Source organism: Dendropsophus ebraccatus, chromosome 7 (assembly GCF_027789765.1).
Source record: "Dendropsophus ebraccatus isolate aDenEbr1 chromosome 7, aDenEbr1.pat, whole genome shotgun sequence".
Classification (NCBI taxonomy): domain Eukaryota; kingdom Metazoa; phylum Chordata; class Amphibia; order Anura; family Hylidae; genus Dendropsophus; species Dendropsophus ebraccatus.
Window position 1 is genome coordinate 104,808,425 of NC_091460.1, and position 15,994 is coordinate 104,824,418.

Sequence of the window (15,994 nt, forward strand, 5' to 3'; positions counted from 1 at the left end):
AGTCCGGCGAAATGCTGGAGCTCCTGATTCTGTATGTACATTTCAAGACAAACTACAGCAGTAGCACAGCAAGAAAAGTAAATGGAAATTTTATCACAGGTTACTACTCGCAAGCAGCCCATACAAGTAGGAAAAAATACACATATAGAAAATAATATACAGTGGTACCTAGGTTTAAGAGTAACTTTGTTTAAGAGCGTTTTGGTTTAAGGGCTCAGTTTTTCAAAATTGTGACTTGGTTTAAGAGCATTGCTTTGGTTTAACAGCTCCCTGTACTGGGTGGGAGGGGGAGTGGCATAGTCTGCATAGTGGGGTATACAGCCCTGTACTCTGACCCAGGAAGTCTCCCTCACCTTCAAAATCATGGCAGATCCACTTCAGGCTGGGGCTTGCATCAGGGGAGAGGACTGTGGAGGTGATCTCTCCATAGCTGTAACTCCCTGGACAGAGTGTGCTAAATTGTGCCCACATATGTCCTGCTCATTACTACATGCTCCCTGCAGTCTCTGTCAGTCCTGATTGGTCCATAGTGAACACATCCCCTTTCCAATTGCTGTCATGTGACCACAGACCTCTGACAGCAGCACTGCCTCTCTATTCTAGCCTGTTGTACTACGCTACTGCATTATATGGATCTGCAGTTCCATCCTGTATCTACAAACTGCTGCTGTGTTATCAGGTTTTGCACTTACTATACATTATACTCCACATCCTGATTGCTATACTGTACAGTTACTTATAATATCACATATTCAGCTGCTTATAAATGTTTGTTTCATTTGTTTTACATGTTATTCAGAATATAAAATCATTATTTTTGGGGTGTGGAAGCAATTATCTGCATATCAATGATTTCTTTGGTTTGCTTTGGTTTAAAAGTGGATTTAGATCTTTAAAAGGACTGTCACCTTCAGCCCACCCTATTCAAAAACCCTAAATAAAAAAAGTCAGCTGTATTTAGGATAAAGAATGCAGATTCCAAATCTGTATTTTGTAGCTTTCTACTCCTTTGTATTTTCTCGCTGTAAGTTTACAAGCTGAACATGTTGATGCATAGAGAGGACTCCTTAGATCAAGAGTGAACTGCTTAGACTCCTTCATTTACGGCTTATAGCAAAGGAATGCAAGAACATAGATGGATAAAAAGTGCAGATGTAGAATCAGCAGTGTATACTCTACTGATAACTGATAAGTTTAGCGGGTGTTTTGGAGGTGACAGATTCCCTTTCAGGAGTTAAAGGGGTAGTACGGCGGTAAAAAATTATTCACAGAATAACACACATTACAAAGTTATACAACTTTGTAATGTATGTTATGTCTGTGAATGGCCCCCTTCCCCGTGTCCCACCACCCGTGTACCCGGAAGTGTAGTGCTTTATACATACCTGATCCGTGCCGACACGCGTCCGCCATCTTGTGCCAAACGTCATCTTCGGCCGGCCGGCCCGAACACCTCCGATCTTTCCGAGTGCCGGCCACGTCATCAGCTGCTCAGCCGCGATTGGCTGAGCATAACTGTGCTCGGCCAATTGCGGCTCAGCAGCTGATGACGCGGCCGCATCATCAGCCGCTGAGCCGCAATTGGCCGAGCACAGTTATGCTCAGCCAATCGCTGAGCAGCTGATAACGCGGCCGGCACTCGGGAAGATCAAAGGTGTTCATGCTGGCCGAAGATGACGTTTGGCACAAGATGGCGGACGCGTGTCGGCACGGATCAGGTATGTATAATGCACTACACTTCCGGGTACACGGGTGGGGGGGGTGGGACACGGGGAAGGGGGCCATTCACAGACATAACATACATTACAAAGCTGTATAACTTTGTAATGTGTGTTATTCTGTGAATAATTTTTTACCGCCGCACTACCCCTTTAAGTGTATGTAGGAATATCGACATCTTTCTAATTTGTTGTAATAATGGTCTCTGTGCTGTTCCTGTGTTGTTGTTTTTTGTTTTGTTTTTTTATCAGATTCAACCTTCTTCAGACACAAATAGTGGAGCGGGGCTGCTTAGAAACGTGGATAAGGTCTTAAACAAAAAAAAATTTGAAGGGCATACGCTTTAAACTCTTATATAGGTAAAAAAACACTTTCATTCATTAAATTTTAAAGTTTTTATCTTTTAATTCCAATCTTGTATGTCTAGACTAACCTGCTGATAGCCCCCTACTGCGCTTGGGGTGTTGAGGATGAAGGTATGTTTCTTGCCTTCTTTCATGGCAGCGTTCTCGAGCTGTTATCAATGTAATCCTCGATCCAAAGCACCCCATCACGGAAGCTGGCCCACTCCTTCTAATGATAACCAATGGAGTGGGCAGGATGAATTGGTGCTCTGGGGGCGGGGTAGTGCTCCTAACGGTGCTCCAGACTGAGGATTACATAGCTAACAGCAAAGGAACGGCAACGAAGAGGAAGATAAAGAAATTACCTTCATAGGAGGCTATCAGCAGGTGAGATTCGTTTAACTGGCTGATAGTTCCCCTTTAAATACAATTACTTACAAAACAGAGTCGTTTTTGTTGTGGTCAGCAGGATGCAGTGAAATTGAGTTCATAGACTTAGCCTTTTTTCTGAAAAAATAAACACATGAAGGTCACTTTTACTGTCAAAGAAAAAGGGTAATCAAAAAAGCAGTTCTGAATGATTAAAAACTATAAAGACCATAGACATTATCCATATTTCCCTAGGCACTAGAAAAAAACAATGTGGCTACAACTATAAGTGTAGTAAGCATTTTCTCCTTGCAGATGTTACATAGAATTTATTAAAATGAAATTGTGAAAATATTTCCAATAATACACCAGATGTGGTCTTAAACCCCCAGATACACAGAGTGCGGAACTCCAGAGCCCAGATTTTCCTTGAGGCCCCAATGAAGAAAGGAAGGGATCCTAGACAAAGAGTATCTAAGAGGAATAAGGTGTGTGTGTGTGTGGTGCTGACATAGAAGCTGTGAAGACTCCTTGAGAAGGGAATTATATGTGCACCGTCAGCAGAGATGTAATAGCCAGTGGGCACCAAGTGGAGGCAGTAACTGAGCTGACAGAAGAAGAGACTGTCGCTGTTTGCTATGGGTCAGTGACCTTTTATCATCTGCGGACTGTGCTACCTGGGCGGGGCTTAGCAGGGCCTATGCAGCGATGACGTCACAAAGGGACGGGCCTACGGTGGCCATGTGGGCGAGGCTAAGTGGCACTGCGTCTGCAAAGCACCGCGAAGTAGCACAATCCACAGATGATAAAAGATCACTTTTTACTTGAACAAGCACCATGAGGTATGATATAAAATAAGCTCTGAAAACTGCAAAATTGATCCTTTACACCTGTTTAGAGATGTCATAATGTAAAAAGGGGGTGACAGTGTCACTTTAAGATTGTGATATTAAACATAAGGTCTGAATGATCGGTTCAAGAGAAATGTTGTCCTGCAGGTAATAGGTAGATACCTACATGCTATTTCATGCATGGTAGAGACTCATTTAGAAAAAGAATGAGCAGAGGCACAACAGAGTTGCTGTTGGGTCGCATATCACTTGGCATATGCTAGAGGCCCGAGTGTGCTGATTCACCAAGGGAGAAGATACGTTTCTTTTTTTGGCTTGTGATTTGGAATGCATCTCACCAAGCCTTTTCAAGAATTCATATGGCGCTCTCTAAAGGGGATGTTGGGAAAAGAATTAAAGGCAAACCATCAGCAGGTTTGTAGTATTTTAGTACTTACTTTGGAAGATGACCCATGTTTTCCAATGTTTCTGGTCCATCATCATCCAATCTCTTGTTAGGCCGTCTACAAACAGTTGTCTCCACAATTTTCTGGACGTCTGCTTTCACTGGTTCACCTGTATGATTTTTTACCCTGGAGGCACGTTTGGTGGTAGTAGCTTCAGCGTCAGGGTCATTTGATTCGTAATTCTTTGCAGAACCTACTCTGTTTTCTGACTTTGAAGACTTTCTTTGCTTGTTAGACTTCAGAGTCTCTGATTTTTTCTCTGTTACGGGATGTTGTTCTTGCTTTTCCTCTGGTTCTTTTGAATCTTTTGTCTTTTTATTAGAAGCCTTTTGTTTTCGGTTCTGTGCTCCTAAAATATACACCAAAACTGTTAAAGCCGTGTCTTCATCCTGCAGCAGAGTTAAGTTTTTAAGGCTTTGTTTACACAATCACAGTTTTTATGTTTCCTTGTTTACATAATTCAAGCCTAATCAATTGTGTCTGAATGTCTGATTAGCATTACCAGGCTTCATCACAGGTGTTTTTCTTGTCATAAACTGATGTGATGAGGCCTGGTAATGCTGCTCACACACCAAAGCTCAGAGTCAACTCACATAAAATTACAGAGTCCACATAATGGCTTTGGCTTCTGTAAATTCTGTAAACAAAGAAATGCAAAAATGAATGTGTGAACACAGCTTTATCGCATCTTGATGTAAACATGCAACAATCAATCAAGGATTGGAATACTCTGTATATTTATTCAGAAGCATCTATCAAAGAAATACAACTTAAATTTGAGCTTTTACTAGGACTGGCAGGTTAGGCTAGGATACACAACAATTTTGGTCTGGTCTCTGGTCTCATCCAAGCAGAGAAAAATATTTTTTATATTTTACTTCATTAAATATGGTTGGCAACTTGCAATAAGGTCTAATGTAGCAGTTTTTGTAAAACTTTATTAAAGTGCTTGAAAAAGCACTATATTGTAATCCGTATTCTTCTTCTTCTTCCAGCCATTCTTCTGCAATTAATACAGCTTTGCGCAAAGACTCCATTTAAACTGCTTTTCGAAGCCCTCTGTGGGGACAGGTGTGCTATCTATTTTTGATTCCGATCAGATTTGTTGTTTTTAAGAAATTTACATTTAAAGACCCCTAATTTCCCATAGAAAATAATGGCCCATTGGAAATAATGGCCCATTGGAAATAATGGCCCATTGGAAATAATGGCCCATTGGAAATAATGGCCCATTGGAAATAATGGCCCATTGGAAATAATGGCCCATTGGAAATAATGGCCACACTCTAAACGCCAACAGCCAATCACAGCACATATGCAGATAGCTGAAATATAGCAGTCACATATCCACTATTGGCCAATAGAAGATGTAGAAGATGGAAAATCCTTAACGATTTTGTCTTCCTGACATGAGTAAAATTGTCATGGTAACCAAGCAATGATTTTTATCATTATAAGTAGCAGAGCCGCTCATAAAGAGACGGGACCCAAGACGCTCCTAAAGGGCTTATCCAGCCCTACAAAAACATGGCCGCTTTTCCCCTACTGTTGTCTCCAGTTTGGGTGGGGTTTTGAAACTCCGTTCAACTGAAGTAAATGGAGCTTAATTGCAAACCACACCTGAACTGGAGACAACAGTAGGGGGAAAAGTGGCCATGTTTTTGTAGCACTGGATAACCCCTTTAAAAGGGTCCCTCGTCTAAAGAGCGCTCTGGGTCCCTCGTCTAAAGAGCGCTCTGGGTCCCTCGTCTAAAGAGCGCCCTGGGTCCCTCGTCTAAAGAGCAACCTGGGTCCCTCGTCTAAAGAGCAACCTGGGTCCCTCGTCTAAAGAGCAACCTGGGTCCCTCGTCTAAAGAGCAACCTGGGTCCCTTTAAGAGCAACCTGGGTCCCTTTAAGAGCAACCTGGGTCCCTTTAAGAGCAACCTGGGTCCCTTTAAGAGCAACCTGGGTCCCTTTAAGAGCAACCTGGGTCCCTTTAAGAGCAACCTGGGTCCCTTTAAGAGCAACCTGGGTCCCTTTAAGAGCAACCTGGGTCCCTTTAAGAGCAACCTGGGTCCCTTTAAGAGCAACCTGGGTCCCTTTAAGAGCAACCTGGGTCCCTTTAAGAGCAACCTGGGTCCCTTTAAGAGCAACCTGGGTCCCTTTAAGAGCAACCTGGGTCCCTTTAAGAGCAACCTGGGTCCCTTTAAGAGCAACCTGGGTCCCTTTAAATGGGTCACTTTAAGAGCGACTTGGGTCGCTCTCAAAAGGGACCCAACTCGCTCTTAAAGGGACCCAGGTGGCTCTTAAAGGAACCCATTTCGCTCCTAAAAGGGACGGGACCCAAGTCGCTCTTAACCCTTTAAGGACATGGCCCATTTTCGTTTTTACGTTTTCGGTTTTTCCTCCTTGTGTCAAAAGGTCATAGCACTTGCATTTTTCCACCTAGAAACCCCCATGACCCCTTATTTTTTGCGTCACTAATTGTACTTTGCAATTACAGGCTGAATTTTTGCATAAAGTACACTGCGAAACCAGAAAAAAATTCGAAGTGTGGTGAAATTGAAAAAAAAAAAACGCATTTCTTTTATTTCGGGGAAATGTGTTTTTACGCCATTCACCCTGGGGTAAAACTGACTTGTTATGCATGTTCCTCAAGTCGTTACGATTAAAACGATATATAACATGTATAACTTATATTGTATCTGATGGCCTGTAAAAAATTCAAACCGTTGTTAACCAATATACGTTCCTTAAAATCGCTCCATTCCCAGGCTTATAGCGCTTTTATCCTTTGGTCTATGGGGCTGTGCGAGGTGTAATTTTTTGCGCCATGATTTGATCTTTCTATCGGTACCTTGATTGCCCATATACGTCTTTTTGATCGCTTTTTATTACATTTTTTCTGGATTTGATGCGACCAAAAATGCGCAATTTTGCACTTTGGGATTTTTTTGCGCTGACGCCGTTTACCGTACGGGATCAGGAATGTGATTAATTAATAGTTCGGGCGATTACGCACGCGGCGATAGCAAACATGTTTATTTATTTATTTATTTGTTTACTTTTATTTAAAACCTGGGAAAAGGGGGGTGATTCAGACTTTTATTAGGGGAGGGGGCTTTTTACTATTAACAACACTTTTTTTTTTTTTTTTTACACATATACTAGAAGCCCCCCTAGGGGACTTCTAGTATATACACTGTGATCTCTCATTGAGATCTCTGCAGCATAGATATGCTGCAGAGATCCATGAGATCGGCACTCGTTTGCTTTCGGCTGCTGCAGCCGGAAGTAAACGAGTGCCGAGCCGAGGACGGCGCCATCTTGGACGCGTCCCCGGCCGGCATCAGTAACGGAGATCGCTCCTCCGGGACAAGGTCCCGGAGGAGCGATCTCCCCCACTAGACACCAGGGAAACGTTGCCTCCGGTAATCGGAGGCAGCTGTCAACTTTGACAGCTGCCTCCGATTAGCTAATTAGCCGATTAGCTAATAGCGGCGGTCCCGGGCTACTCGCGGCACCCGGGATCGCGGCACTTCAAAGCGGGGCCGCCGCGCGGCCCCGCTTTGAAGTGCAAGTGAGGACATAGGATGTACCGGTACGTCCTATGTCCTTAAGAGGTTAAAGGGACGGGACGCATGTCGTTCTTAAAAAGGACCCATGTCGCTGGTAAAAGGGACGGGACCCAATTCGCTATTAAAGGGACCCATGTTGCTCTTAAAGGGACGGAACCCAAGTCGCTTTTAAAGGGATGGCACTCAGGGTTAAAGTTTCTATTAAAAGGAAGTCACTGGTAAAGGGGCGCTCTGGAAGTCACTGGTAAAGGGGCGCTCTTTTTAAGCACTATGTATTTCCCTGGAAATGCAAATCTAGTTATTGATTTACAATTTGTAAAAAGGGGAATGGGAGAAATTTTAACTTTTATTATGGGCGACCTTTTTTTAAAATATTTTGACCATTTAGTTTTAGTTAGCTTAGGGCATAATAAGAATTTTTGCAATATACATTAACAAGCTAAAATGAAGTTTTTAAATACATGAAGCTGAATGTCCTGTCAGCTCTGTGTCTGCTCCTGTGATATTTGTGCAATCCTGCTGGACATGCCCCTTCCTGGAAATCCGTACAGTGTAGCAGCTAGGTATGGACTCTGACAGCAGCATCAGATAACACACAGCACACTATGTGTAAGTACACGGCCCTCCCCTCTCCCCCTCATGGGCTTCACTAAGAAACAAAACATCCTCCCCCACCTCCTCCACTTACCAAGCACGTTTTCTCTCCCCCCCCTTCCCCCACAGAGGTCACTTAGCAGAGCTGAAGTCCAGGGTGCTGTGTGAGGAGCAGCGCAGGGGAGGAGCTGGATGGAGGGACAAGTGTATCCAGTGCTTCACCCAGAGGGAACATGCCAGCCATGACTCCAATGTACTGCATGAGGGAGAGTGGGTGAGTCATTGAGGGGAGGACTACAAGTCCCAGCACAACACAGCTGTAGACCTTCCGTAGTACATATAACACTCATTATCAGATGTCTGCAGCAGGTGCCCCACCTCCATGGCTGACATTATCCTACAGTGTTAGGAGAGCAGGTGACTGTATCTAATCTCACTGTGTTATACCATCTGCTGGGGCTCTGTATCTGATCCCACTGTGTGTGATACCATCTGCTAAGGTGCTAGTTAGTGGATGGAGGGACTCAGCAATGAAGAGGAAAGGCCACGCCCACTTTCATGCAGCCACAAGAAAAATTAATATTTCTTAGCCGAAAAAACTGGAGATATCTTAGCAAGCGCACAAGCTATCAACACAGTTTAGGGCTCTTTTTAACCCCTAGACGACCCTGGACGTAGGGTTACGTCATGGAAGTCTGTCATGCCGCGTGTCATTAACCCCTTAAACGGCGCGACCGCGGCGTTTAAGTGTAAGTGACAGGGGGAGTCCCCTGTCACTTACCGATCGGGACCCCCGCAGTGTGACTGCGGGGGTCCCGATCGGTAAAACGGACTGCCGGAGGTCTCTTACCTGCCTCCGTGCGGTCCGATCGGCGATCTGCTACACTGAGCCTGCACAGGCAGGCTCAATGAGCAGATCGCCGATAACACTGATCAATGCTATGCCTACGGCATAGCAATGGTCAGTGTAAAAATCAGAGTAGTGCATGTAAAAGTCCCCCAAAGGGACTTCAAAAGTGTAAAAAAAAAAAAAAGTTCAAAACACACACACACTACCCCAAAACCCCTCCCCCAATAAAAGTCTAAATCACCCCCCTTTCCCATTATATAAATAAAACATATAAAAATCAATAAATAGATAAACATATAATATACCGTAGCGTGCATAATTGTCCGATCTATTAAAATATAAAAAGCGTCATTGTGATCGGTGAACGGCGTACACGAAGAGGGGAAAAAGTGCGCAGATTACCGATTTTATGTTACATTATATATTTTAAAAAATCAATAAAAAGTGATCAAAACGTCCGATCTTCACAAATATGGTATTAATAAAAACTAGAGATCATGGCGGAAAAAATGACACCCCATACAGCCCCGTAAATGAAAAAATAAAACCGTTATAAGCGTCACAATAGGCCCATTTTATTAATATTTAATTGCCAAAAAAAAGGATTTCAAAAAAAAAATATATATATAACATTAGAGAATCTGTGTAACCTGCATATGATTGTGTTCGGACTGACCTAAAAAAAATATATATATAACATTAGAGAATCTGTGTAACCTGCATATGGTTGTGTTCGGACTGACCTATAGAATAATAGTGTCATGTCGCTGTTACCATATAGTGCATTACGTAGACACAGGAACCCCCCAAACGTTACCATATTGCATTCTTATTTACGATTTCACCTATTTATATCTTCATAAATAATATATTTATAATTTATTAATTTATTAATCATTTATTAATTTATTTAATACCAAGCCAAGTTATTATGACATTGCCTTACTAGGTGTTGATGCTTTTTCATCTTTTTCAGGTCTTGTTGATGATGACGAAGCTTTCTTCTTTTTAGGAGGAGAGAACCAATTATTCAAATTAGAGCTACTTTCACTCTCAATTACAAATTCATCTGATGACCTGTGAGAGAAATGTATTGTTTAAGATCACTACAGTACAGGACGAATAGTATATACTTATTTTATATCACATCTCATGGTGCTTGTTCTGGTAAAAATGGGATTTTGTGAGTACTCACCTTAAAATCCTTTTCTCGTCGATGTTCATTGGGGGACAGACACAGTGGGTATAGGCTGGTGCCACTAGGAGGCGACACTAAGCAAAGAAAAAAAGTGTTGGCCCCTCCCACCAGGCTATACCCCGCCTGCAGGCACTGAGCTAATCAGTTTGTGCACAAGCAGTAGGAGCAGCTAGGAGAAGCTGACATAGAAGCTGTGAAGACTCCTTGAGAAGGGAGTTATATGTGCACCGCCAGCAGAGATGTAATAGCCAGTGGGCACCAAGTGGAGGCAGTAACTGAGCTGACAGAAGAAGAGACTGTCGCTTTTTGCTATGGGTCAGTGATCTTTTATCATCTGCGGACTGTGCTACCTGGGCGGGGCTTAGCAGGGCCTATGCAGCGATGACGTCACAGAGGGACGGGCCTACGGTGGCCATGTGGGCGAGGCTAAGTGGCACTGCGTCTGCAAAGCACCGCGAAGTAGCACAATCCACAGATGATAAAAGATCACTTTTTACTTGAACAAGCACCATGAGGTATGATATAAAATAAGGTCTGAAAACTGCAAAATTGATCCTTTACACCTGTTTAGAGATGTCATAATGTAAAAAGGGGGTGACAGTGTCACTTTAAGATTGTGATATTAAACATAAGGTCTGAATGATCGGTTCAAGAGAAATGTTGTCCTGCAGGTAATAGATAGATACCTACATGCTATTTCATGCATGGTAGAGACTCATTTAGAAAAAGAATGAGCAGAGGCACAACAGAGTTGCTGTTGGGTCGCATATCACTTGGCATATGCTAGAGGCCCGAGTGTGCTGATTCACCAAGGGAGAAGATACGTTTCTTTTTTTGGCTTGTGATTTGGAATGCATCTCACCAAGCCTTTTCAAGAATTCATATGGCGCTCTCTAAAGGGGATGTTGGGAAAAGAATTAAAGGCAAACCATCAGCAGGTTTGTAGTATTTTAGTACTTACTTTGGAAGATGACCCATGTTTTCCAATGTTTCTGGTCCATCATCATCCAATCTCTTGTTAGGCCGTCTACAAACAGTTGTCTCCACAATTTTCTGGACGTCTGCTTTCACTGGTTCACCTGTATGATTTTTTACCCTGGAGGCACGTTTGGTGGTAGTAGCTTCAGCGTCAGGGTCATTTGATTCGTAATTCTTTGCAGAACCTACTCTGTTTTCTGACTTTGAAGACTTTCTTTGCTTGTTAGACTTCAGAGTCTCTGATTTTTTCTCTGTTACGGGATGTTGTTCTTGCTTTTCCTCTGGTTCTTTTGAATCTTTTGTCTTTTTATTAGAAGCCTTTTGTTTTCGGTTCTGTGCTCCTAAAATATACACCAAAACTGTTAAAGCCGTGTCTTCATCCTGCAGCAGAGTTAAGTTTTTAAGGCTTTGTTTACACAATCACAGTTTTTATGTTTCCTTGTTTACATAATTCAAGCCTAATCAATTGTGTCTGAATGTCTGATTAGCATTACCAGGCTTCATCACAGGTGTTTTTCTTGTCATAAACTGATGTGATGAGGCCTGGTAATGCTGCTCACACACCAAAGCTCACAGAGTCAACTCACATAAAATTACAGAGTCCACATAATGGCTTTGGCTTCTGTAAATTCTGTAAACAAAGAAATGCAAAAATGAATGTGTGAACACAGCTTTATCGCATCTTGACGTAAACATGCAACAATCAATCAAGGATTGGAATACTCTGTATATTTATTCAGAAGCATCTATCAAAGAAATACAACTTAAATTTGAGCTTTTACTAGGACTGGCAGGTTAGGCTAGGATACACAACAATTTTGGTCTGGTCTCTGGTCTCATCCAAGCAGAGAAAAATATTTTTTATATTTTACTTCATTAAATATGGTTGTAGGCAACTTGCAATAAGGTCTAATGTAGCAGTTTTTGTAAAACTTTAATAAAGTGCTTGAAAAAGCACTATATTGTAATCCGTATTCTTCTTCCAGCCATTCTTCTGCAATTAATACAGCCTGAACCGCTTTGCGCAAAGACTCCATTTAAACTGCTTTTCGAAGGCCTCTGTGGGGACAGGTGTGCTATCTATTTTTGATTCCAATCGGATTTGTTGTTTTTAAGAAATTTACATTTAAAGACCCCTAACTTCCCATAGAAAATAATGGCCAATTGGAAATAATGGCCACACTCTAAACGCCAACAGCCAATCACAGCACGTGTCACATGTCCACTATTGGCCAATAAAAGATGTAGAAGATGGAAAATCCTTAACGATTTTGTCTTCCTGACATGAGTAAAATTGTCATGGTAACCAAGCAATGATTTTTATCATTATAAGTAGCAGAGCCGCTCATAAAGAGACTGGACCAAAGCCGCTCCTAAAGGGGTTATCCAGCCCTACAAAAACATGGCCGCTTTCCCCCTACTGTTGTCTCCAGTTTGGGTGGGGTTTTGAAACTCCGTTCAACTGAAGTAAATGAAGCTTAATTGCAAACCACACCTGAACTGGAGACAACAGTAGGGGGAAAAGTGGCCATGTTTTTGTAGCACTGGATAACCCCTTTAAAAGGGAGCCAAGTTGCTCTTAAAGGGACCCAAGTCGCAAGAGCGCCCTGGGTCCCTCGTCTAAAGAGCGCCCTGGGTCCCTCGTCTAAAGAGCGCCCTGGGTCCCTCGTCTAAAGAGCGCCCTGGGTCCCTCGTCTAAAGAGCGCCCTGGGTCCCTCGTCTAAAGAGCGCCCTGGGTCCCTCGTCTAAAGAGCGCCCTGGGTCCCTCGTCTAAAGAGCGCCCTGGGTCCCTCGTCTAAAGAGCGCCCTGGGTCCCTCGTCTAAAGAGCGCCCTGGGTCCCTCGTCTAAAGAGCGCCCTGGGTCCCTCGTCTAAAGAGCGCCCTGGGTCCCTCGTCTAAAGAGCGCCCTGGGTCCCTCGTCTAAAGAGCGCCCTGGGTCCCTCGTCTAAAGAGCGCCCTGGGTCCCTCGTCTAAAGAGCGCCCTGGGTCCCTCGTCTAAAGAGCGCCCTGGGTCCCTCGTCTAAAGAGCGCCCTGGGTCCCTCGTCTAAAGAGCGCCCTGGGTCCCTCGTCTAAAGAGCGCCCTGGGTCCCTCGTCTAAAGAGCGCCCTGGGTCCCTCGTCTAAAGAGCGCCCTGGGTCCCTCGTCTAAAGAGCGCCCTGGGTCCCTCGTCTAAAGAGCGCCCTGGGTCCCTCGTCTAAAGAGCGCCCTGGGTCCCTCGTCTAAAGAGCGCCCTGGGTCCCTCGTCTAAAGAGCGCCCTGGGTCCCTCGTCTAAAGAGCGCCCTGGGTCCCTCGTCTAAAGAGCGCCCTGGGTCCCTCGTCTAAAGAGCGCCCTGGGTCCCTCGTCTAAAGAGCGCCCTGGGTCCCTCGTCTAAAGAGCGCCCTGGGTCCCTCGTCTAAAGAGCGCCCTGGGTCCCTCGTCTAAAGAGCGCCCTGGGTCCCTCGTCTAAAGAGCGCCCTGGGTCCCTCGTCTAAAGAGCGCCCTGGGTCCCTCGTCTAAAGAGCGCCCTGGGTCCCTCGTCTAAAGAGCGCCCTGGGTCCCTCGTCTAAAGAGCGCCCTGGGTCCCTCGTCTAAAGAGCGCCCTGGGTCCCTCGTCTAAAGAGCGCCCTGGGTCCCTCGTCTAAAGAGCGCCCTGGGTCCCTCGTCTAAAGAGCGCCCTGGGTCCCTCGTAGAGCGCCCTGGGTCCCTCTAAGAGCGCCCTGGGTCCCTCTAAGAGCGCCCTGGGTCCCTTTAAGAGCGCCCTGGGTCCCTTTAAGAGCAACCTGGGTCCCTTTAAGAGCAACCTGGGTCCCTTTAAGAGCAACCTGGGTCCCTTTAAGAGCGACTTGGGTCCCTTTAAGAGCGAAATGGGTCACTTTAAGAGCGAAATGGGTCGCTCTCAAAAGGGACCCAACTCGCTCTTAAAGGGACCCAGGTGGCTCTTAAAGGAACCCATTTCGCTCTTAAAACGGACCCATGTTGCTGGTAAAAGGGACGGGACCCAAGTCGCTCTTAAAGGGATGGCACCCAGGGTTAAAGTTTCTTTTAAAAGGAAGTCACGGGGTAAAGGGGCGCTGGAAGTCACGGGGTAAAGGGGCGCTCTGGAAGTCATGGGGTAAAGGGGCGCTCTTTTCAAGCACTTGGGTCCCTTTAAGAGCGACCCGGGTCGCTCTTAAAAGGGACCCAAGTCGCTCTTAAAGGTATGGGACCCAAGTCGCTTTTAAAGGGATGGCACTCAGGGTTAAAGTTTCTCTTAAAAGGAAGTCACTGGTAAAGTGGCGCTCTGGAAGTCACTGGTAAAGGGGCGCTCTGGAAGTCACTGGTAAAGGGGCGCTCTGGAAGTCACTGGTAAAGGGGCGCTCTGGAAGTCACTGGTAAAGGGGCACTCTGGAAGTCACTGGTAAAGGGGCACTCTTTTTAAGCACTATGTATTTACCTGGAAATGCAAATCTAGTTATTAATTTACAATTTGTAAAAAGGGGAATGGGAGAAATTTTAACTTTTATTATGGGCGACCTTTTTTTTTTAACCAAACTTTATTGGGTTTTTGTTTTAGTTTTTTTTTTTTTCAGACATTTTAAAGCGTAACTATAAAATATTTTGACCATTTAGTTTTAGTTAGCTTAGGGCATAATAAGAATTTTTGCAATATACATTGATAAGCTAAAATGAAGTTTTTAAATACATGAAGCTGAATGTCCTGTCAGCTCTGTGTCTGCTCCTGTGATATTTGTGCAATCCTGCTGGACATGCCCCTTCCTGGAAATCCGTACAGTGTAGCAGCTAGGTATGGACTCTGACAGCAGCATCAGATAACACACAGCACACTATGTGTAAGTACACGGCCCTCCCCTCTCCCCCTCATGGGCTTCACTAAGAAACAAAACATCCTCCCCCACCTCCTCCACTTACCAAGCACGTTTTCTCTCCCCCCACTTCCCCCACAGAGGTCACTTAGCAGAGCTGAAGTCCAGGGTGCTGTGTGAGGAGCAGCGCAGGGGAGGAGCTGGATGGAGGGACAAGTGTATCCAGTGCTTCACCCAGAGGGAACATGCCAGCCATGACTCCAATGTACTGCATGAGGGAGAGTGGGTGAGTCATTGAGGGGAGGACTACAAGTCCCAGCACAACACAGCTGTAGACCTTCCGTAGTACATATAACACTCATTATCAGATGTCTGCAGCAGGTGCCCCACCTCCATGGCTGACATTATCCTACAGTGTTAGGAGAGCAGGTGACTGTATCTAATCTCACTGTGTTATACCATCTGCTGGGGCTCTGTATCTGATCCCACTGTGTGTGATACCATCTGCTAAGGTGCTAGTTAGTGGATGGAGGGACTCAGCAATGAAGAGGAAAGGCCACGCCCACTTTCATGCAGCCAGAAGAAAAATTTATATTTCTTAGCCGAAAAAACTGGGGATATCTTAGCAAGCGCACAAGCTATCAACACAGTTTAGGGCTCTTTTTAAAAGGTAACACGTGGGCTTTTAATTAAGTAATTTCATTTTTTTTTTGGCTACTTAAATTATAGTTACGCTTTAAGTCCCCAAAGCAGACTGTTATAAAAAAAAATCTTAATGATTAAGCTATCTTAAGCTATGCTCAGCTATGCTCTGTGCTTTAATACCAAGCCAAGTTATTATGACATTGCCTTACTAGGTGTTGATGCTTTTTCATCTTTTTCAGGTCTTGTTGATGATGACGAAGCTTTCTTCTTTTTAGGAGGAGAGAACCAATTATTCAAATTAGAGCTACTTTCACTCTCTATTACAAATTCATCTGATGACCTGTGAGAGAAATGTATTGTTTAAGATCACTACAGTACAGGACGAATAGTATATACTTATTTTATATCACATCTCATGGTGCTTGTTCTGGTAAAAATGGGATTTTGTGAGTACTCACCTTAAAATCCTTTTCTCGTCGATGTTCATTGGGGGACAGACACAGTGGGTATAGGCTGGTGCCACTAGGAGGCGACACTAAGCAAAGAAAAAAAGTGTTGGCCCCTCCCACAAGGCTATACCCCGCCTGCAGGCACTGAGCTAATCAGTTTGTGCACAAGCAGTAGGAGCAGCTAGGAGAAGCCAACAGAAGATATAAG

General features: G+C 44.4%; 1 protein-coding gene across 2 annotated transcripts in view; it reads right to left on the minus strand.

The window, feature by feature from the left end:
• Positions 1-15,994, minus strand: part of LOC138797641 (nucleolar protein dao-5-like) — a 132,213-nt gene that overhangs the window by 21,146 nt on the left and 95,073 nt on the right. For both annotated transcript variants that reach the window (XM_069978059.1, XM_069978057.1), the window contains exons 18-22: positions 15,547-15,677; positions 10,891-11,248; positions 9,678-9,808; positions 3,721-4,078; positions 2,502-2,570 (exon numbers count right to left, since the gene is read on the minus strand). In XM_069978059.1, the coding sequence (XP_069834160.1) occupies positions 2,502-2,570; positions 3,721-4,078; positions 9,678-9,808; positions 10,891-11,248; positions 15,547-15,677 (1,047 nt within the window). The remainder of the gene's footprint in view (positions 1-2,501; positions 2,571-3,720; positions 4,079-9,677; positions 9,809-10,890; positions 11,249-15,546; positions 15,678-15,994) is intronic.